Raw genomic sequence first — 24,506 nt, 5'->3', positions numbered from 1 at the left:
CTAAAAGTATTACTCAATGCCTAATATGTCATTTTAATACTTTTTGTCAACCTGCTGACACTAAAACAACATTTATTACCATGTGAGTCTACAGTTTTTGAAATGTTAAAAAGGGGTCCTCTTGTGGAAAAACTGGAACCCTCATGCATTGTTGGTGGAAACGCAAAATGGTACAAGCTTCTTTGAAAATCAGTTTGGCAGTTTCTTAAAAAGTTACAGACACATACCATATAGCAATTCCACTCCTAGGTAGCTACCCAAGAGAAATGAAAAACATATGTCCACACAAAGATTTGTACATGAATGTTCATAGCAGCACTATTCGTAACAGTGGAAAACTGGAAACAATCCAAATCTCCATCAACTGGTTAATTCAGTATAAATAAATGTAGATAAAATGCAGTATGTCCACACAATGGAATACTATCCAGCAATAAAAAGGAACTATTATGTGCTACAAGATAAATGAACCTCACAAGCCATTATGCTAAGTGAAAGAAGCCAGACACAAAAACTACATATTGTCTGATTCCATTTATATGAAATATCCAGAAAAGGAAAATTAATACAGGTTGAAAGCAGACCAGTGTTTGCCCAGGGCTGAAGGTGGAGACAGGAGTGAGGATTAACTACAGAAGGAACTTTTTGGGGTGATGGAAATGTTCTAAGACTGGATTATGGTAATGGTTGCACAACTCTATACCTTGCTAAAAATAACTGAATTATGCACTTACAAATGGGTGAATTTTATAAACTGTATATTATACTTCAATAAGTCTGCTTCAAAATCTCGTAGAAGGTCACTGGATTAGGTTTTAAAGGTGGGGGTCTTTATATTCAAAGACTGTAAACCAGTGATCTAGACAATGGTAAAAGAATTCAGCAAGAGAATAAAGGAAGTGAAATATTCCTGAGTGGGTTAAATCTTTTAGTAAATGGTCAAATTTGCTATACACTTGAACCACAGAACTAAATAATATATCCCTAATTGACTCGTGAACCTAGTTCTAATACATACTAAGCTTTCAGACAAGGAGCTCAGTCCTCTGTGGGAAGTACTCTGAGCACACAGTTCTTGACTCAGCCAACAGTCAAGTACATGATTTAACCATAAGAGATGGCAGACTGTAAATGACAAAAGAAAGGCACTAAAGTGCTCTAGGTGGTCAGTAGAAGGAAAGATCAAAACTGGTGGGAGAAGAACAGCAAACGCCTCGTGAAGGAAGTGGCAACTGAGGTTGGCCTTGAAGACTGGGGGAAATCCCAACAGGTGGCAATGGGAGGAGACAGTGTGAGGTGGGAAAGCACAGGGCATTCTCAGGAAATAGGCTAATTTGGTCGAAGCATAAGAAAGGCTACAGGAGACAGGGCTGGAAATGTATGCTAGGGCCAGATGGTACAGGGCTTTGAATGCCATGCCCATTCTTAACTATTTGTTATGTAAAGGGGGTCCCCCAAAGGCAATGAGTTGCTCAGAGCTTCCAAGGAGGAAGGTATCTGACAATGGGAAAAAATGGAGGGGCAGAGCTTAAAGGCAGGAAGTTATGTTTCGGGATACTGCATAAAGTTAAGAAAAAGCTTCACCAAGAGAGGTGGCAGTAAGAAGGGAAAGGAGGGGGACAGACTCCTCAATTCTCTGGTCTCTGGTCTGGGGAGGTTCATCTTGAATTACATGTCCTCTCTTGAGGACTTCTGCTTTGTCACTTTCCCTGACTCTCATGGGATTTGTCTGTCTCTCCCACTGACAAGTTAAAGTCCACCAACACTTTTAGCAGGTTGTGTTTCAGAGGACACACTTTCATTCATTTTGTTTTTTTCAAACAAAAAGATTCTATTTGGTAAATAAATTCCTTTCACTTTAGGGAAGTACCATCACATGCAAAGAATGGCTTTTTAATTCAGATTCTGCCAGTTTTCAAACAGGATGTTCATTTTGAAGGACTGGCCTCAATCCTATGCTATATTAAATTTCAATTTGGTTTTTGAGGAGTAAGTCAAATATTTAAGTAGACAGCAAGGTTTTGAGCTGACATGAAATAATTGGTATGCTCTTCATAGGGCTCCTGTTGAACACTGAAGTTCCTCTTTAATAATATATCTGTCTGCTAGCTTTTTAAATAAACACACCGCATAAAACAAAACACTATTGTTTAAGTAAATAGAATTATTTTACTGAAACGATTTTTAAACCCTGTTTTTCATAAAAATGTTTTATAACGCACATTTGCATAAACCACAGCCTTAGTGGCTCTGTGACCTTACGTGAGTCACATCCTCTTAGGGCCTTAGTTTTTTCCTCAACTGCGAGATCAAAGGGTCAGACTAGGCAAAAGCTAAATAACATGGGTTAACCTTGCCCTTCAACAACTGTGATATGAAAGGGTTCTCACCATCTTAAAACATCATGCTATGAATCTAAAATCAAATTAGTCATTGCCTACTCTTTCAGACTTCAGAACAAATCAATAAGCCTTTTCTGGATCCCTGCCATGTGTGTGGCACTAAGTGTTATTGGGGATAAAACCAGTTAAAGACACAGTCCCTGCATTCATGTTGTCTAAAACCTACCAGGAAAACAAACACAACTGAGTGTGACATTAAGTTACAATAAAATTTAGACCACAGGATTTATCAGTTAAATACATTAAGAGTGTGACAAAAAGCATCCCCAGATGTCCCTAACTTTGAGGGAGATGTCAAGGATAATGATTATAGTCCATGTACAGCCATCCCTACAGGAGGCAGGATGCTGGTCTGTGTGGGACACAGGCTGGACAGTACAGGTTTCATATTCATATTTTGTAATCTGTTAGTTTCACTTCTGTAGAATAATGGAATAAAGGTCCTAAGGGGACTATATCGAGGATTCAGCTAATTTAATTTATATAATATTAGAACACATGGAATCGCTACCTTAGATCTTATAATTAATGTAAAGGAAAAGACATATGCTAAAACATCTCTGACGTCACAGTTACATTTTGCCTGCACTCTGAGCCTAACCAGACAGTGTCATAGGAAGAGGAATAACTGGTATCCATAGCAACATCACCAGACTGGGACAATGTGAAAAGCTGTAACCTAGCAACTGATGACGAGAGGTGTGCACAGAGGGAATTCTTGCAGTTCAGCAAATGACAACCATGCAGCACTGAATGCAACTAATCATTAATGCGGAATGTGACTTATTTGTAGAGAACTAGAGAATGTCGCCCTCGTAAAACCTCAGTACTATGGTGCATAATTTTAAACAGGAAAAGCACACAAACACCTCCTCACTCCCTACACTGTCAGTCGTGTGCACGGAAAGTACCTTATGTGTCATGACTGGAATGGAAAATAAATTTTGTTGTGGCACCAACCATCTCAACCTTTCTCTATTTCTCATTATACAGAAGAGTAAATTTAGGAGAGAGGAGAAGCTGCTCTTCGCCCCAGAGAAGGATGAATATATTCTGCGTGCAAAGAAGGCAGCATTACAAGGCTACTAGACACAATCTATTACACCACATAATGTGAGAATTTTTTCCGAAGACTTTTCTTTTCTAGTAGAGATTACATACAAACATGAACATTTAGAGAGTGAAGAAGTAAAACAAGTTCAATCCCCTTGTTTTACTGCCAGAAACTGAGACCCAGAGTGAGAATTTGTTCAAGGTCAGAAAGTTAGCGATGGAGCATGGGCTTGAACATGTTTTCCAGGACAATTCTTCCCATTAAAACTCAATGCTACTTTTTTCTCATGTTTAAACGGCAACACCATTTGGACTTTATGGGAATGAAAAATAAACTTCTATTCTGTAACACTATTGATCTCTTAAGGTTTATCTGCTATAACAGAGTTAGCCTACCTAACATAACCATGAAAGGGCCTATCCTACCCTAAAGGCAATCTGAAAAAGATAGCCATTTAAAAATTTTTGAGGATTCTGGATCAAGTTACAACTTCAAAGGAATTTACCCAACTATGTGATTATCAGAGATATTACCTGAGTATGAAAAGACCAAACAGCCTCTCTATTTGAAATAGAATAATGCATGTGTACCCACAAAGGTGGTACCGTTAACAACTGTCTGCCTTAGAATCCTACCTACTTAGAACTGGAAGGATCTTAGCAATCAGCTACTCTAACCCCTTCAGAAAACTGAAGCCCAGAAGAGGAAAGTCCAGGACTCTTTCTACTAACACCGTTACGGATGAGACTGGCTAGCTGTTCACCAACCCATTTCATCTTCTCCCTGGACACAAAGCTAGCCCACACTTCCCAGCCTCTCTTATCACTGAGTGTGGTCCTGTGACTCAGTTCTGACTAGCGAATGAATGGAAGCCATGGGCACCATTTCGAGGCATGACCCACAGAAACCTTCCAGCCTCCTTCCCTTCTGCTATGACCCTGGAAGCCACCTGTTGAAGATAGCAGAATCACAAGATGGAAGGAGATGGCTGAATCATTGAATTACCTCAATTGAGAGCCACCCATCAATTAAGAATACCAGCTTTTAATTCCTCTGTTAAGCTAAGATTTGGGGACTTATCTGGTATAGCAACTTCAGTATCAATTAATAAAATTAAAACTAGGGTTATTCCTCTACAAATAATGAATAGTATTCCCTTTTTTTCTTAATCAGTATTACATTATTTATTCCCAAAGAGATGGCTTGTTTTACTTGTTGAGCCAAGAAGAGCCCCACTAGAAGCAGCAAAGGACTTGGGACTATAGACTTAAACTTCACTGGGGCTCAGCTTCCTTAACCAGTAATAGATTAGTGATTACAAAGAATGTTTTTCTTTAATACACAGCCCAAAACCCACTTTTTTCCCCAAATAAAATATTAAGCAGAAATATAAAACATGAAAATGCTCAGAAGGCACTAGTGGTCTCTTATATCTTCCATGTGGCATCTATCTTAAGAGAATATGTGATGTCTATTTTGGTAATGGTTCTTCAAAACATTACAAATTTTAAAAACACAATCAAATCTACAGAATCTCTGAAAAGCAAACATTTTATACAACACTGGTCCAGATAGATTAGAAATTCTCTTTACCTCTAAAAATTATAATGATAGCACTGGATTATTGTCCTGGACTCCAATGAAGGGAAATGGAAAAGATGCTATTAGAATCAAACATTACCTGCTTTTCTACTGATTATGTTTGTTCACTGAATACAGATTTGATTGATTGGTTTATTGGGTCTTACTCTGTTGTCTGGGCTAGAATGCAGTGGTATCATCACAGGTCACTGCAGCCTTGAACTCCTAGGCTCAAGCCATCCTCTTGTCTCAGCCTCCCAAGTACCTGGGACAACAGACATGTGCCGCCACACCCAGCTAACTTAAAAAAATTTCTTTGTAGAGATGAGGTTTCACTATGTTGCTCAGGCTGGTCTCGAACTCCTGGCCTCAACTTCCCAAAGTGCTAGGATTATAGGCTTGAGCCACCTACCCGGCCAGATACTTTATTTTTCAAAGCAACAATGTTTAGGGGCCAGAACTACAGGCTACTTACAGTAAGTAACAAAAGAGGACATAGTTGGCTGGCAATTTTTCTTCTGCCTGTCAACTCCAACCTTCCTACCATCTGCAACCCATTTGCTAGGTAGACAGTTAGGGGCCCCACCTCACATCAGACAAGGGCAGCTCATTTAATTCTGTTTTCATCTCTCCAACACGATACACTGAGCTGTCTACAGGGACTGAGGGTCCAGATTTCAAGGTCAAAAAAAGACTGACTGTCATTGTATTAAGTCAAAACTAGCAGCATTAAAAAGATGTATTGTTACAGTAATTAATCTGAATGCTGGGCCTGGCAACTTCCAGAATTTAGACTTAATATGCTAGAACCTTAGGCTCTCCTCTTTTGAAAAAGAAAATCAGAACTAGATATAGCCATAACCAACACAACCAACCCAAAGACTCCTGAATCAGGCATGGCTCTCTCTGGGTATATAATTAAGAATGGGCTCAAATAATCAATATAAGAATCTACCAGTAAAAACACCCATATGCTGAAAGAATAAGCAATTACCACCCTGATGTGTTTAATCTATCAATTAGCAATAGTGCCAGTCTAGAAATGCTGTCTTCATAAAGTAGAGCTTCTATATGCAAAAGCCCCTTTTCTGTGTTAGCTGAAGTGATACTCTCAACATACCATCTTTAATCTTTCTAGCACAACCTTGACGTATCACACAGAAATTGCTAAAAATGAATTCCAAACCTTTGGATTCATTTTACTCGGTGACTCAGAAGTTAAGAGGCATCCAAAACAATATGACCCAGCAAATATTAACTAAAAAATCAACTAAACCAATGAGACAGAAATATATGTGAAGAGGTTTTTATTTCTGATTGACTGCCCATCCTGGAAAATGTATAAAAACCAATCCTCAAACCAGTGGTTAGCCTGTAACTAGTATAAGGCCTTGAACAAGCGTCATTAAACTTCTGATACTCAGCTTCCTTCTCTGCCAAATAAAGAATAATTACCACTACTTCCGTCACAGGTAGAAATGGGATCAGAGGAGGTCACATATGTGAAAATCCTTTGAAAATTTAAATTACTGTTATTTGGTGGGGGAAAAACAATCTTGTTTTCCTACCTTCTTAACGGGATAGGCTGACTAAAAATTGCCACATAACACCTGTAAATGAAGGAAACTTTTAAGAAGAAAACAAGGAACAAAAGCCCATTCAGCAATTAAAACTTCTGATGAGCAGCTGTAGATGTTCACAGTAAAATGTCCTAGAAACAGGGATGGCTGTGGGTCACCCAACAGAGGCACAGTGACTGGGATAGTTATGGAAACTGTTTTAAAGCCTTTAGCCCCAAGAAATGAACCTGGGAGAAATTTGCTTCAATAAGTGTACCAGATGCAGAGCTGCTAATCCAAAATGAGCTATTTAAAGAATAGGGATCTGTTTACTCTTCAGAGGAAAATTAGTCTTTTCAGGGAAGATCAGTTTCAGCTAGTATGCAAACTATATTCTTTGTGTGTGGATAAGACATTAGAGGCCGACTGAGGAATACAGCTCCCAACAGGCAGGAAACAGAGACAAAGCTCCTGTGTGCATCAACTTCCTCCTACACATCTCACCTCACAGACATGAACCCAGGAGAATGGCTCTTCCGGGAGCTGAGAGTGTGTGGGTGGGGGGGGGGGGTAGAGAGTGGGGGAGACTGTTGTCTGAATACAGCTTCAGTCATTGTGAATAAGTAAGTTCTAAGGTACTAGAACAGCGTCTTGGGTTCTGAGAGAGCTCAGATGGCTGAGGAAATTTAACTCAGTATTTCACCTGAATACAACAGAATTCTCATTGTTTTACTAATGTGAAACTAACATGGATGTTTAAAGGGCAGTTCAAACTTAGCAGCCTATACAGTACAAAACAAAATTATTTGATTTCCACCCCAAACTACCATCCTTCCCTCCTTCAGTCTTTAGTCTCTCAAGTTAATAATGCCACTGTTCCTCCAGTAGCTCAAGACAAAACCTAGGAGGCATTTTAAATTATTTTTTCCTTAACTCCCCTTCCCACATCCATTTATTCCATTAGCAAGTCTTGTTGGTTCTACCCTCAAGGCATGTATCCAATCTAATCCTTTTCGCACCTCCATAATCAAAGCTACCATCAACTCTCCACTTGGAAAATTGCTTCTTCACCCATCTCCATGCCTCTACCCTTAGCCCCTATATTCCATCCTCCCACAGCAATGAGAGTCATCTTTTACAAGTAGTTTATCAATCAGGTCACTACGCTCCCCTGCCAAAAAACACACCACTGGCTTCCCAGCATACCAAAGAAAATCCCAACTCAGTATCACAGCAGATCTGGCTGCTGACTACCCTTCTGACCTCATCTTCTACACCCTTTCTGGGCTGACCACACCCCAGCCACATCAGTTCCTAGGCTTTCACATGTTGTTTTCTTTGCCTGGAACATACTTTCACTCCTTTTTATCCTGCTCAAACTTTGCCTCCCCCCAAAAGGTTCCTTCCCAAGAACCCTATCAAACGCTGAGTTGCCCCTACAGCTACCGTATTCTCCTCCTTACCTGACTTTATTTTATTCATAGTACTATCATTACTTGACTTGTTTCATTTATGCATTTCCTGCTTTACTGTGACCTCCCGCATTATTTTAGGACAGGGAATTCACCTTGTTCACTGCAGTATTTCTGTTACACAGAACAGTGACTTCATACATATACATTGTAAATATTGTTGAATGAATCAGTTCTTTTTACTGTGAAATACAACTATGCTTAAATATAACTAACGGCATGTATACAGATAAATACATAAAACATATGTATTGTTTAACAAATAATTATAATGCAAACAACCACATACATACCGCCCAGGTCAAGAAGTGGAATGCTTACAGCTTTCCGGAAGCCTCCCTGCAAGCACCATTCCATGATGACAACCGCCCTCCCCACCACCACACACATTATTCCTCAGGTAACCAAATCCTGACTTTGGTGATGATAATTACCTCAGTTTTCTTTATAGTTGGAAGTACTACTACTTATATATGCAGAACAGGTTTTTCATTCTTAATAAAGATAGATGTTAGGGAGTGTACAGACTATTAAAACATTCTTGGAAGGCAATATGACAGTATCTATTAAAAATTTAAATGTACACGCTTTTTGACCTAGCCATCCCATTTTTAGGACTCTATCCTAGAGAAAGGCTAATATAAGAGTACAAAGATATATGAACAAGGACATCCACTACAGGAGTGTTTTTAACACTAACCCACTGTAACCAGTACCTATGCTCTTCAATAGTATAGTGATTACACTATGGTACATCCATATATACTATATGGAATACTATATACAACCATTAAAATACAAAAAAAAAAAAGTCCAAGATAGGGTAACTGAAAAAAATTTAACAAAACCATTTTGTTTAAAAAGAAAGATGCCAGCATGGTGGCTCTTGCCTGTAATCCTAACAGTTTGGGAGGCTGAGGCAGGATGATTGTTAGCTTGAGCTCAGGAGTTCAGAGACCACCCTGAGCAAAAGCAAGACCTTGCCTCTACTAAAAATAAAAAAATTAGCCAAGCGGGCACAGTGGCACACACCTGTAGTCCCAGCTACTCTGGGAGGCTGAGGCAGGAAGATGACTTGAGCCTAAGAGTTCAAGGCTGCAGTGAGCGACAGTCATGCCACAGTACTTCAGCCTGGGTGAGACCCTGCCTCTTAAAAAAAAAAAAAAAAAAAAGGTAGAAAAATTATGCACGATATGTGTACGTGTATGATATATGAAAAAGATACGAAAAAATTTAACACCAAAGTGTCACTTGTATTTTCTTCAGAGGAGGATCATGAGAGACATGAGAGATTTTTATGTTTACATCAAACATTTCACTGTTTTTTTTTTTTAAGGAGGGTTTTCTTTTTCCCAAAAATTGCACCAAGGTAAAGCAAAGCTCTAGTTGATGTGGGTGTGCTGTGCAGGCGTTAGCAGCACTGCCCTCACTATGTGCTCACCGGACAGTAGCACAACCCCAAGAAAACGAGGGTTTCCATTGTTTCAATATTATTTTACATGCCTTCTTTTTGCTATCAGAAAAAGTGATGAAAATATATATACTTAAATTTAAGAAGGTATAAAAACTTAAGAAACTTGGGATAGAGGCAAAATTCGAATTTCTGAATATCTACAAAGTATATCCAGTAAAGCTTAGATCCTTAAGTAGCCAGATAAACCAAAGTTCACAAAAACAACAACCCACTGGGTGCCAATCTTTCATAGACCTAGATTTCACACTGCCTGGCTTCACCTGAACTACACTGGATCTTTGTTTCTTTATTTCAATCTCTCCATCACCAATCTTTAGATTATTCCTCCCGATGGCTCTCGGCCTAAACACTTCTAGTTTAAAATGCAGGCTTGAGTTTCTCCTGGCTTTGGACCTAGGCCTACCTTCCTGCTGAATGCTCTTTATCCCCCTCTCCCTATCTCAGTGATTCTATAGTAAAAATCCTTTTTGGCTTCACTCAGCCTTTGAAACAGACCTTTTTGTATATTGCCCCAAATGCAGCTTCCCTCTTTGGCACACTTAGATAGTAATACCCAAAGCCATAGTGACTGGCCACATGACCCTAATTCTGGATGTGAGGAATCAGGGAGGTTTGTTACAGACACTTGTAGAGCTGCAATGAGGGGAAAAGTGACTAACGGAGAGGGCCCTGGGAAAACAAAATCAAAAAGAATACAGCACAACACCTAAGTAAATAGGAAGAGAAAAAATAATAATTTTAAGGTGAATTCTCAAGAGTTCTCCTTTGGGAAGAAGCCATCAGGGCTGCACGGGAGTAACTACGTATTTTAGAAGTAGTTCCGTTCAGAAGCAGTCACCATTCAGCTTTCCCAAGGAGAACATCTGGCTGCCTCCTTCCGCATACTACAGATCATTTGGGGTAGAATGGATAACGATGACATACAGTTACAGACAGGGAGATCTTCTGTCCAGAGTGTATGCTCCTGAGAAGTAGGGGAAAGCCATAATGATACTCAAACCCAAATAACAGCTAATTATCTCCATAAGACAAGGGAATTTTTCATAAAATCTAAAAGGCTCATTTCCAGATCCATCAGCAGGGTCAGAAGACTACAGGGCCAGTCACCCAGTTACAGACCAAAGGAGAAACACAGTTCAACACAAAGGACTTACAGGCTTTAAATCAATACACAAAAGCTCTGTCCATTCTCATCTGTAGTCATTCTTTTCAATTCATGGAAGATTGGGTTTTTATGCAATTCCAGGAGTATCTATGAAGATAACACAAGATCTCCAGGCAACACAGTCACCATTATCTACAGCTCGCCTGTCAAAGCATTGACATCCATGATACCTTTGACTACTGGTTTTCAAATAGCTTATATACAGCTTAAGAGAGAGCCTGAAATAGTCAAGAGTGCTCTTCTACAGAGTATGTGGAGGGGCAGTACATTCTTGGAAAAGTTACAGTTCTAAACATTTATTTATTCGGTACCTTAGATAATCATTTAACAACAACAATCTTTTATTGAATGCCCACTCTGCTAGATACCTGCTTACAGCAATAAACAAGACAGATGTGGTCCCTGCTCTCAAAGAGTTTATAATCTAACAGTGTTCATCAAAGAGTATGTTCCCTTGGCCCTTCCATGGCTGGCTCCTCACCCTTCAGGTCTCATCTCAGATGTTATCTGCACACAGAAGCCTTTCCTACCAACCCTTTCCAAGCTGGCTCTACCTCTTTTTAGCCAGTCTCCAAATCACCTTTTATAGTACCTACCACAATCCTTAATTATCTTGTGTGGGTTTGTTTAGTTATTTATCTCTTCCTACTAGCTTCATGAAACAGAGGACTTGTATTCTCCACTGTATTCCCAGTGTCTTGATCAGTAAATATATGCTGAATGTTGAATTAAAGAAGGTATATAAAATAATAAAGGGTGGCTCACACCTGCAATCCCAGCACTCTGAGAGGCCGAGGCAGGAGAATCGCTTGAGCTCAGGAGTTTGAGACCAGCCAGAGTAAGAGCGAGATCCTGTCTCTACAAAAATATAGAAAAAATTAGCTGGGCATGGTGGGGTGCATCTGTAGTCTCAGCTTCTCTGGGACACTGAGGCAGGATGATTGCTTGAGCCCAAGAGTCTGAGGTTGTAGTGAGCTATGATGATGCCACTTCACTCCACCCATAGTGACAGAGTAAGACTCTGTCTAAAAAAATAATAATAATAAAGGTTTTCACTATTTTATCCAAAAGACTAGGATGCAGATTAGCCTTTAAAGAGAGTAATGAGAGAGGTGGATCCAGACTTTTGCAAAGAATAAAATTCAGAATTCTAAATATCTCCCCAATGGCCATGGCAGCCCTTAGATATGGTCATAAGCATATGTATTTTGGTGTATGAATATGCTGAGTGTATGAAACCCCCAAGGTGTTCACTATTGTGAACACCTCCCACAGACATCACTAAGACCCAAGAGTTATACCTGCTGGCAAAAAACACCCCAAAATGGTTCTTACAGGTTGAATTGTGTTCCCCTGTCCTCATTCATATACTAAAGCTCAAACCCCAGAACCTCAGAATGTGAACTTATTTGGAGATAAGGTCTTTACAGAGGTAATCAAATTTAAATGAGGTCATTAGGGTAGGACCTAATCCAATATGACAGGTGTCCTTATAATATTAGGAGGAATGAGGAGTGACTGCTGAATTGGTACAGGTTTCTCTAAGGGGTGGGTGAAATGTTCTCTAATTAGATAGTGGTGATGGTTGCACAACTCTAAATATATTAAAACCACTGAATTATACACTTTTAAAAGGTAAATTTTATGGTATGTGAATTAGTAATATATCTCAATAAAGCTATTATAAAAAAAAGAGCAGCCTTCGATGCCATGGCAACAAATGAGACGGATGTCAAAATACTTTGGACAAAAGTATCATAGAAATATTGTATAGGCCGGGCGCGGTGGCTCACGCCTGTAATCCTAGCTCTCTGGGAGGCCGAGGTGGGCGGATCGTTTCAGCTCAGGAGTTCGAGACCAGCCTGAGCAAGAGCGAGACCCCATCTCTACTAAAAATAGAAAGAAATTATATGGACAGCTAAAAATATATATAGAAAAAATTAGCCGGGCATGGTGGTGCATGCCTGTAGTCCCAGCTACTCGGGAGGCTGAGACAGGAGGATCCCTTGAGCTCAGGAGTTTGAGGTTGCTGTGAGCTAGGCTGACGCCACGGCACTCACTCTAGCCTGGGCAACCGAGCGAGACTCTGTCTCAAAAAAAAAAAAAAAAAAAAGAAATATTGTACAACATTTTAGATATTATACATTTCATGCTTATAAAAACATATGTATGTATACACTGTGACAAAAGTATGGCCTTCTACTAACTCCACTGGTTGCTATCTTGTCCTAGGAGAATCTTAATTCACATCAAAGTACTTAACTCAGCTAATTCCTGAATATTCAGTTAATAAAATGCAATCTAAACTTGCTGCTAACGTAAACCCTAGGGGCTTGTCCTGCTTAAAAAGGGAAAAGAAAAAAAGCTGCAAAACACACCAAGGGCCTATATTAAGGCCAGACAGGATAACAAGAATCTAGATCTAGTGAAAATGTTATCCTCCTACATTCTTTTGGGAGCAGCTTATCAAGGTTTTCTATAGAGAAATTAGGCAAGTGAACAACTATAAACATACTGCTTTAATAAAATAACCACCAGCACTGCAAAAAATCTTTCTCTTCTTGTGCTGTTTAATAAAAACACATCTCATTTTCGTTTCAATAGTACTTGTATTGAGGCATAAATGTTTATACCCATTTTAACGAAAAGGAAACTGAGGCACAAAGTCACCCAGTCAATGAGAGAGTCAATTCCAAGCTCTGTGCCCTTTCACTCTGTCATACTGAGTCCTGCTTTCTCCCTTCATCCTTCTTCCTGCCTTTCACAGGACTGAGTCCGCTTTTGCTCATGTTATTTTCTAACATGAACTGAGCCCCCAAGAAATCTTAATTTCCTAATTTTTCTCATTTGTTGCATTCATTCCATATGTCTCCATAAGAAACACTTGCTCAGAATACATGTTAAGTGTTTTTGAACAAATCAATCAATCTGACCAGGCCTCTCTGGTTAGTTTCATCTTTCATGAACAATGAATGAAAAGACTCAAAAACCTATAAAAATTTTTACAAGGATAGATTTCCTTCCTAGTTGTTGAAAAAAGTTTTAGAACTGAGTCAGAAATGCTGTTACTGAGCTGGCCCTGTGAAATGACTTCTTGAACTGTCCAACTCTTGCTTTCCAGCCAATCAAATGACTGGATTCTCTAGATGGTAAACCTACAGGCAAGATCTTTAGCTCTACCTATCACCTGAATCCTCACTTTTCACAAATATTCTGATATCTCCCAGCAACTAGCTACTTTCCAAGTTAACAAGCATCATTTTCTTTCTTTCTCTCTTTCTCCCTCTCCTTCTCCTCCCTTCTGCACAAGTAGCATTTACTTCACCCCTTCTTGTGATGCATGAAGGTTTTCACTAGTCTCAGAATACCAATGGGAAGCAACTATGACATAAACTGGCAAAATAACTACATATAGTGTTACCCATCAAAGTAGTGGAAGATCCAGGAATTTACTATACACTCCCTGGCTAAGCCTTTCCCCAAGATCGAAGTACCAAATACTAACCACATGAACAAGGCAGTGTTCTTATGAGAACATTAGTGCTTAGGGATGAAATCAGAGTAGTTCTTTTTTCTCGGGTAACTGAAGAGTTAGTAGTTTTACTTTCAACACACAAGAAGGGCTGAAGTACAATAGTAAATCCAGGTCTTAATTTTCAAAAGTAGGTGGAATTACAGACAAGGGCATTAATAACATTCCCGCATTTGTTAAAAATGTAAGTCTGTATTTAAATTAGATTTCCAGCTATTCAGCCCTCAACCTCCTTCTTTACCATGATTTTACAGCCTTGACCTTGGTTAATTAATACCTCCATGACACCACCCTATAAAGGTACAAGTAAAGAATTTTTACTTAATGTGGAAAAAAACAAATTTTAAATACACACATCTCCTTTCATATTTAAATAATATGAAGGAATATACATTCACAAATGCAACATCAATGAAAATCATTTGCTCTAGAAATTTTCCCTAAACTTAAAAAGTTTAAAGAAGGCACCTTTTAATCTTTGAACGAAATGAATTAACATAATTTTACCAGTGATAAGATGTTTTCTAGGTAAAGGAACCACAGACTTTTAGAGCTATAAGAAACATCACAAATCATTAACACATCAACTGCCACACTAGAAAAAAATGTTTTCTCTGGGGCCATGGTGTTCTATTAAAACAAAATGATCCTTTCTAATTTGTTATCTTTTATTGTTTTCTGTGAGTTATATACAATGCAAGCCACATTTTTACAATTAAATTGTCAATATTAATTGTAACAGTAAGAACATTAACAAGTAAGATTTTCACGAACCAACTGCAGGGTTTTGCTTCAAGAGGTCTCAGGCTCAAAACTAGCCTGAGTTAAATACAACTCACATGGCAGTCAATGTGTTAAGCAAAACTCCATTTTGAAGATGAGAAATCTCCCAAGTTAGTGATTATCAAATTCTCTAGCTGGTTAATCCCAGGCATGGGTTTTGGCTCCCGACTCCTAGTTTAGTACTGCTAAGTTCTTGTAAATGGAAGATACTTAACTGGTTAAGATCAAAATCAAAGGCAAAAAATCAAAAAAATTGTTCTTACCACATGCATGAATGACATTACACAAAAGCTCTGTTTCAACTTTAGTATTTTACACCATAAATTCTTGTGACTCACCCTGCTGAGTTGATCCAACAACCTTTGGTTCTGTTCTGATAGTTCCTGAACAGCCCGTGTTTTTTCTCGATCTGCTTCCCGCAGATGAACTTGCTGCCTCTCTAACTCGTCCTGTAGCTGTTTCACATCACTCTCCAGCTCTGACACTCGCCCTTCCCACTCCCCTTCTCGGTTCTCAAATCGTCTTCTCAGTTCATGTTTCTCTTGTTCTAAGTGCTGGGTGAAAAGTGAAGAGGATTTAAATACTGTTAAAAATTCCGCAGCCTTTTTTTCCCCCACACTCCACTCACTTCTTTTCCCCAGTTAGCACAATAAAATGTCCTGCAACATAGGACAAGTTACCCAATACACAGCTACAAAAATATTCCCTTCTTCCACAGCAGAGAAAGAGTTGTTTTCACAAGGAGAACACCATTCCTACTGAAAATGCTCAATGTTATGTTTATTCTTACCCTTGGGTATGAAGTTTTAGATCTGAGAATTCACTTGAAATTTAGCAAGTCATCTAATCCGTCGGTCCCCAACCTTTTTGGCACCACGGACCAGTTTCATGGAAGACAATTTTTCCGTGGATGAGGGTGGGGGGTGGCAGAGAGGGATGATTTGGGGATGACTCAAGCACATTACCTTTATTGTGCAATCAAACTTCTCTGCTAATGATAATCTGTATTTGCAGCTGCTCCCCAGTGCTAGCATCACTGCCTCAGCTCCACCTCAGATCATCAGGCATTAGATCCTCGTAAGGAATGTGAAAACTAGATCCCTGGCATGTGCAATTTTTAGTAGGGTTCCTGCTCCTATGAGAATCTAATGCTACCACTGATCTGTCAGGAGGTAGAGCTCAGGTGGATCAGCCAGCCATGGGGAGCAGCTGTAAATACAGATGAAGCTTAGCTTGCCCACTGCTCACCTCCTGCTATGCAGCCTGGTACCTAACAGGATACGGACCGGTACTGGTCCCAAGCCTGAGGGGTGGGGATCACAGATCTAAGCAATCAGTGATTTATCAATCATTTAAACAACTAAAAATGAGTCCCATAACCAAAACGCTCATTACTTTTTTAAGGAGGCTTCTTTTGGAATTATCTATTATTCATGACATAATATTAGGGTTTTACAATCACAGAATTTTTCAGAGATCAAAAGAACTCCAGAGATCTTTTAGATTAACCATCTCTTCTTACAAATAAAGCAACAGAGGACAAGCGAGAGGTTCAGTACTGGTAAATGGCAGAACTGGGATTTGTGTCTAAGTAACTAGACATAGTACTCTAAGTCATAGCTCAATAAATATCTGTTGCTATACATGGCACTATATTTCAAAATCATTAAGGCAAGCTCAGGTTCAGGACTACTTTAACTCATGGCCTATTAATTAAGCCTTGCATATTTATTTCTGATCCATTCATTCAATCTTGAGTGCCTACCCTGGGCTAAGCACTGTCCTGGGGACATAAGTAATGAGCAAAATCGACACGGTCCTTGCCCTTACGGAGTTTTCAATCTAGTGGGAGAGAATGATATAAGTAATAAATTGTTTTAAAAAAGAAAATAAATTGTGTGTGGAAAATGGTATTCAGGAAAAGTACAGATGGTCTGAAGATCAATGAAAAAGAATTCCTTTGAATCAAAGGAAATAAGATCTTTTTGTTTCTGTGAGATAAACATGTATACTTCTCTATGGAGGCAAGTATGTTCTCCTACTTAAAAAGCATAGTATGTACAACAGCCAAGTCTATACTTCAAGGAGTATATGAAATGTAAATTAAAGTAAATGACCTTTAACTTTTGGTGCTCTCAGAAAAGTTCTGGTGTAATTGTTCAAAATAATACCCACCTTGACCCCAATTCCTGAGATTGTGATTCACTTAAGAAGGGGATGAGGTCTAAGCACCTATGTCTGTGTATGCATGTATTAATATATCTGTATATGTATATATATTTGGTTCTTCAGGAAATTCTGATGCACTGAAGGTTGACATCAAACACTGAGATTGTTTGAATATGCTAAAATGAGCATGTGAATCTTCTGAGTACTCAGTCATCTCTTCACCTTGGGAAACTACGCTCCTATTCTATTGATGTTATCACTTTTCAAAATATTTTTTGGAATGCTTCTTTTGGAAAGTCTTAGGGGACAGCTTACAGTCAATGCAAAAAAAAAATCAGTCCCATCACTTCACATCTGAGGTGTGTCTAAAAAATGAGATTATCCCACTTCATCCTGCCATCTTATTCCCCTTACTTTGCTGAGTGACTTGTGAATGTTTCTGAAAGTCAAATTTACCCCCTAATAGATGAAAATTTACCATGATTGAGAGCAGTCAAAAGAACCTGCCAAAAGATAAAAACGGCAATCTAAAATTAAAATTTTAAGCACATTAGCAAAGGCAGTTTTCACTGAAAACTCCTAAGTTGACCACTTTAAGAAGATAACTCATTTGGATGTAGCCACTCTAGTACCTTTGTTGAAAAATTCACATTTTTATACAGTTTCAGTTTGAAGCATGTGGGAAAAGGAATAAAAAGGGAGGGACTTCTACTCATCAGTATGAGAATTTTTTGCTCTATGCTTTCCTCATATTGCTAACTTCCAAAAAATGAGAATGTTTTAGTCACTGCAGAAACTTCAGAAAGATGGGATGCAGAAACAAATGCTAATGCAAACCTAAAATTGTGTACTTGGTTTTACTGAATTTTTCCAAAATGGAAAAGATTGAGCAGAAGGCAACAGCAAGAACTCAGTAATCACAGTGTTACTGAGAGGCCAGATAAATTAGGCTTGTGTTCTAAAAGAACAGAGAGACTTAAAAATATTCAGCAAACAGCTGTTAGTGAAAAGCCCAACAGAGCAACTAAAACAATCCAATCCAATCGGGAGAGGCGCTGAGGACAGGTGGTGCTGATCAGTCTATTCCGTCCTTACGTTTCCTTGGACATGAGACAAACTTCCTATTTCAGGCTTCCCAACCCTTTGACAAAATCAAGACTTTCCTATTAATGAACATACAGAATTTAGCCTTTGGTCTACTCTGAGAAAAGAAAAGTTTCTCCTACAATTATATTTTCAATTAAGTGCTAACTTAAACAGTAAACTCTAGGGAGGTCAGGTTCTGCCTGTGCCCTCCCCTATTTCTCAGGGTTACATGGCATTTTAGAAGTTAATATCAAAACTGTCAAGCTCATCAAAAATAAGGAGAGGCTAAGAAACTGTCACAGCGAAGAGGAGCCTAAGGAGACACAAAAACAAAATGTAAGGTGGTATGCTGGATGGGATCCTGGACAAGAAAAAGATGTTAGGTAAAGGCTAAGGAAATCTGAATAAAATGAGGATTTTAGTTAGTAATAATGTATCAGTATTCGCTCACTGATTATGGCAAATGTACCATACTAATTTAAGATATTAATAATAGAGGAAATTGGGTTCAGGGTGTATGGAAACTGTCCATACTATTTTCCCAGCTTTTCTGTAAATCAAAAGCCATTCTAAAAAATAGAGTTTAACACTAAAAAAAAAATAGCAAATAAATGTCATTGGCCTACATAAAATAGATCTTTACAGAAATGGATTTCTGCAAAAAAAAAAAAAAAAAAAAGAAAAAGAAAGAAAGAAAGAGAAAACAATAACAAAGAACCAAAAAAGTCACACTGTTCTCTTAAGTCCAGGACATGGTTCTTTAAAAATACAAAGAAAAAGTATTGCTCTTTAAGAGGACCAAGTACTGAATGCAAATCAGGACCCCTGGGTTTTCTTCTCTAAATCTACTATGACTCCCATTATGTACTCATTTTCATCTTATTATTTTTGCTCTCTTAAAAAAATAGTACTAGAATCATGAGAATTGGCCTAGGGGAAGACAACATAACTGAGGGAAGAGGTTAAATGTAGATGCAAAAGAAATAAATTTTGTTAAAATGGCTTCAGAACTTTAAGCCTCTGCAAATCTAATTCAGTGAATAAGTAATAAAATACAGTATACTCAATTTAAGGGCGGAAAAAAAATGACCAAAATCTTAGTTTTTCCAGTTAACCTGCATCTTCATTTTAACCTTGAGAGATGTATACCTCAAAAAAACTTCTATGTTAACATTTAAACCATTAAAGATTTTAAACAGCATGCCCTTAATGACAGAGTAGTGTAAGATCAAGTACTTTATGGTTTTTTTTTTTTTTTTTTTTTTTTTGAGACAGAGTCTCACTCTGTTGCCCGGGCTAGAGTGAGTGCTCTGGCGTCAGTCTAGCTCACAGCAACCTCAAACTCCTGGGCTTAAGCGATCCTACTGCCTCAGCCTCCCGAGTAGCTGGGACTACAGGCATGCGCCACCATGCCCGGCTAATTTTTTGTATATATATATTTTAGTTGTCCATATAATTTCTTTCTATTTTTAGTAGAGACGGGGTCTCACTCTTGCTCAGGCTGGTCTCGAACTCCTGACCTCAAGCGATCCACCCGCCTCGGCCTCCCAGAGTGCTAGGATTACAGGCGTGAGCCACCGCGCCCGGCCCAAGTACTTTATGTTTTAAATGACAAAACAAAATCTGGGATTTGGCACAAAGAACCACAGCGGGATTCACATTAACTAATGAATAGGTAGAAAAGATCTTGAAAATGGCTTATTTGTCCTGAAGTTAGAAAGGTGTCAATTCTGAGCAGATGGGACTGAAATAAAACCAGTCTCATCATTTAATAGTGAAACCACCATTCTCTCAGAATCCACTCAGTTTACCTTTCAAACCAACCTGTGAAAAAATGTGTTTGATTCCAGTGTCTGACAGTTTGCAGAAAATTATAAATGCTTTTTTCCTGCCTGGTCAAGTTCCCCTATGAATAAATACTTCTTAAAGTAAGGGCTGGTCCTCTACTCCCAAGTGTTTAATTTAATTGAAAATACCGCAACTGTGTTAAAACTTTAAACAGTACTTAGTCTAGACAGACATTCTAAAATCTAGGTTGCTCAAAAAAATATACTGTGGGGAAAACTCACTTGCAGGTATCAAATGACATAGTCCTCTGTAAATCAAGTTTGTCACTCTCATATTAACACTAAAGGAATTGACAAACACTAATGGCAATCTCATTATACCTTTTTTAATGTACATTTTAAAAAACTCAAACTTTTTATGATAATTTTCAAACATACCTAGAAGAAACAGTATAACTGACTCCCCCATCACTCAGTTCCAACAATGATCAATATTTGGCTTTTAAAAAATAAACTTAAAAAAATTTTTTAATTTATTTTTAAATTACAGTGAAGCATATGTAACAATTTACCATCTAAACCATCGTTAAGTATACACATCAGTAGTGTTAAGTACATTTACACTGTTGTGTAACAAATTTCTAGAATTTAAAAATAAACTTTTAAAACTTGAGTTCATATGCTGACCTGCAGAGTAGTGAAGATTTTAAAAGAATAATTTAAGAGTTTTAAACTACTATTATCCATCAAGTAAATAAGAAAAATGTCCAATTTATTCTTTTACAACAAAAACTTTTGTTATGGAATTTTGAAATCTTTTTCCTGTTAAAGAAATGTACAAAGGCTCCACATAGAACCCAGGATGTGTGTAATTGCACACTCAGGATTACTATGAAATCTATCACTAATCAAACTGATATGATGGTCCTTTCAAGTTAGCTGTCTCTTCAATCAAGTCCCTCACTGAAGGAATTTCAAATCACAAGTTTAAATCTCTGCAGTAGTGCTTCTTTACAAAGTCGTGTAATTGAATCTCCTTAGTAGGAAAAAAAAAAAAAAAAAGACAGCCTTTTTATTGCTAGAGCTCTACTTCAAGTGAAAATTAAACAATTCAATTCATTAGGTTGCTTTTTGGCAGTCTACCTATAGGTTTCACAAACAACTTTTCAGAGAGGTATCTCAGGAGTTCATCAACTGGCAGACCCAGTTAACAGGTCAACTGAACTACAGGGCACTCACTGGTTTCCTTTTTTTCCCCGATTTACTTTTATGTCTTTGGACTACAGACACTCAAATCTTATTACAGAAATGTTTCTGAATCTACATTATGACTGTTCAACCGGTAGCAGTGACATAGAACCTGATTGGGATCAATTTCAAACCTGACTCATTCAGGTCAGTAGTATTCTCTTGTAACTAAGAATGAAAAGAACTGGTTGCAAACCAGGTGACAATAGTAAACGCACAGGCAAAAAAGGATAAGCTCGTCTCCACTTTCACAGCTGACTCCCCTTTGCAATCTAATTTTTAGAAATGCTGGCGTTCTGGGCTGCATTCAAGGCCCTTTTCTAGTTAAGGGCAAGAAAACAGACATAGCACTGACAGACGATGGTCCAAGAATTGGCAGAAATATTACAGATACTTCAAGAGATACTTATAAAAGAAGTTAAAGTAATATAGTTCTCAGAGGTTGCATTTGGTTAACCAACTGCAAGCCTGAGACCCAGAACACAGAAAAGTAGTGTTTAAATACACATAAATATTGAGGCCCAAATTAAATCCACTACCAGTGGTCACATGTTGAGCCCTGGCTCGCCTGATTTCTGCAGTGGAACTACATTTCCTAATCCCCGAGTATTTGAAGGCTATATAAAGCTCCTTTAGGGGCACTTGTTTCCCACAACTTGAGCTGCCAGGAAGTTAAGACAAGGGCATCTAGAGGCCTCAACGTCAAAACTGGAAAGCTTTAGGCTAACACCCTGATTAGAGATTAACTACTTCTCTGCAAACCTGGAGCTTTTAATTTTAAATATTTTTATTTTATGAGCATATTTTAAATGCTTCCCGACTTTCTCATTTTTCTCTGTATGCAGACATCACCAGAGTGCTGTATAAATTAGTCATACTGTAAGCTCTATTTTAGATGCTGTGTACAGTACATATATAGAACGGCCCACAGTGGTGGGAGCTGTGCATGGACCCCTTTGCTGTGAGCAGAGTGGGAAAGTCAGGTGGGTTCAATGAATGCCCTGATTTAACAATCAGAAACCCTCCTGCCTCCTGTTCCTTGCAGGACATTTTCTGCGAGGTAGGGTGAGCAAGGAAGAGGACGGTGAGTCACTCCCCAAACTGCCCATGGCCGGGCGGGTGCCTGGGCTGTCCCTGCTTCCCACCCCTCCCAGAGGCAGGTCCTCACCTCTAGCTTGTCTGTCAGCTCCTTGTGCATCTGCTCGTACTGCCGGCTCATGTCCTGGTTCCTCTCGAGCAGCGCCTTGCCCAGCCGGGCCGCCAACACCAGATCCTTCTCCTTCTGCCGGATTACCGACAGCAGCTCGGGGTCGTGGGCAGGCGGCGGCTGCGGTCCAGCCCCCTCGGCTGCAGGCCCCGGCTCGGCCTGAGGATGCTCCCCGGGGTCAGACGGCCGCTCCCCGGCCGCCAGCAGCGCCAGCTCCTCCTCTAACGCCAGTTCCAGCTCCCCCGGCCCCCCGGGGAAGGAGATGAGGGCGGCAGCGGCGGCGGCGGCGGGACTCCGGACTGCGTCCCCGGCCGCGGCGGGCAGCTCCATGCAGCAGGCGCTGTCCGGCTCGGCGGGTGCTGAAGCGCGGCCGGCCAAGCCCAGGCAGAAGGCGGACATGGCCCGCGCGCGCGGAGCCCGCAGCGGTGCGGCCCGGCCGGCGCGCGCCAGGCTGCAGGGGGGAGGGGCCCCGCCGCGCCGCCCCGCGCCCGGCGCCTCGCCTCGCGCCGCGGCACGCGCCCCCCGGGTCCCTGCGAGCCCTGGGCGCGGCGCGCGCCGGCCCGCCCCTCCCCCGCGCCGGCGGCACGCGCCCCCGCCCCCCGCCCCTGGGCTCAGCTGCTCGCGCACGCAGGGGGGGAGGAGGAGGAGAGGGTGGGAACCGGGAGGCTGAGGAAGGGAAGACTGAGGGGACGCGAAGCGCGAGGGGAGGATGCGAGGAGGAACGCCGCTGCCGCTGCCGCTGCCGCTGCCGCCGCCGGGTTTTCAGCCGCCCTGCCTTCGCTGCCGCTGCTGCCGCCGCCGGCCGGGCAGCGTCTCATGGGGCGGGCTGCGCTCCGCTGTCGCTGCGACGCTCGCTGCTGCTGCTGCCGGCGGCCGCTCTCTGCAGCCGCGCTCCATGACCCTCGGCTCGGCGGCAGCCCCAACAGCAGCGGCGGCGGCGGCGGCTGCTGCTGCAGGGGCCGAGGCGGCGGCTCCACATCGCGCGCCGCGCGGCCGAGCGAGCTCCTTCCTGCCTTCTCCGGCTCCTCCCGCTCACCGGGCCAGCCGCACCCCGCCCCGGGCTTCCGGCCGCGCCCCCCCTCCCCGCCCTTCGCCGGCGCCTGACGCGCGCGGGCACCTGTTCGCCGCGCCCGCGCGGGATTCGCCGGCTCGCAGGTCTCCTCAGCGGCGCCCAGGTGGCGTCGGCGGCCTTAACCCCTGCGCTGCCTCAGGCCCTGGGGGCAGCTGCGCCCGCCGCCTCCGGAGGCGGCTGGCGCATCCCTAACGGTCCCCACAGCCCCTCCGGCGCGGCCACGCCCCCGGCCTCGAGCACACTTAGGGGCGCGGTCCTGCCCTCAGCCCCGCCCCCGGCACGCGCACTTCGGGGTGTGGCCTCGCCTCCGGCCTCGCTCTCACCTCGGACGGCGCACGGCCCCGCCCCCAGCCTCGTTCTCACCTCGGACGGCGCCCCGCCCCGCCCCCGGCCTCGAGTGCTCGTGTGGGCGCGGCCCCGCCCCCAGCCTGGCTGTCACCTCTGAGCTGGGGCACGTCTCGGGGGGCCGGTGGGGCTCAGTCTTGTCGCCGCCTCTTAGGTGGTCTCTGTGGCCAAGGGCACGGAGGACATTCCTCCAAGACGGGTGACTGGCCGAGCCCTTAGAGAGACTCGCAGTCACGGAATTCAGGTCTGGGCCCCCACGAGAGCTCAGCAGTCAGGAGAGGGAGCCCTAGAGAGCAGGAGGAGGAAACCCGGCATCTTAATGATGATGACTCAGGGATATGAAGGACCAGATGCTTCAGAGACCAGCAGCCGGCAGAGAAAGGGCTGATGTGGAGAGATAACGGAAAAAACTACTCAGATGGGAAGATGAAGCAAAAAATCTCCCCAATAATAACTACTGTTTATTTGGCACTTAGGGTGTGCCCTGTCCTGTGTTAAGTGCTTTGTATTCATTATCTCAGATAATCCTCACAGAACCTTTTAAAGAAAATACTGTCACTCTTCTCGTTT

General features: G+C 41.3%; 1 protein-coding gene and 1 non-coding gene across 5 annotated transcripts in view; both read right to left on the bottom strand.

The window, feature by feature from the left end:
- The window catches only part of BICDL1 (BICD family like cargo adaptor 1), an 80,668-nt gene extending 57,138 nt beyond the window's left edge, over nt 1-23,530 (bottom strand). For 3 of the 4 annotated variants that reach the window (XR_011236542.1, XR_011236543.1, XM_069497194.1), the window contains exons 1-2: nt 22,481-22,943; nt 15,361-15,576 (exon numbers count right to left, since the gene is read on the bottom strand). Coding sequence is in view for 2 of the 4 variants with exons in the window: in XM_069497194.1 (XP_069353295.1) it covers nt 15,361-15,576; nt 22,481-22,918 (654 nt within the window). In the remaining 2 variants the exon portion in view is untranslated. Of the gene's footprint in view, nt 1-15,360; nt 15,577-22,480 lie in introns of all 4 variants that reach the window. The other variant, XM_069497193.1, reaches the window with a different exon arrangement.
- LOC138401954 (U4atac minor spliceosomal RNA) lies at nt 9,417-9,542 on the bottom strand. The gene has a single exon (XR_011236563.1). It is a non-coding gene; the product is annotated as a U4atac minor spliceosomal RNA (small nuclear RNA).
- Nucleotides 23,531-24,506: the final 976 nt, after the last annotated feature.

Source organism: Eulemur rufifrons, chromosome 21 (assembly GCF_041146395.1).
Source record: "Eulemur rufifrons isolate Redbay chromosome 21, OSU_ERuf_1, whole genome shotgun sequence".
Classification (NCBI taxonomy): domain Eukaryota; kingdom Metazoa; phylum Chordata; class Mammalia; order Primates; family Lemuridae; genus Eulemur; species Eulemur rufifrons.
This window is presented reverse-complemented; position numbering and strand designations above follow the sequence as displayed.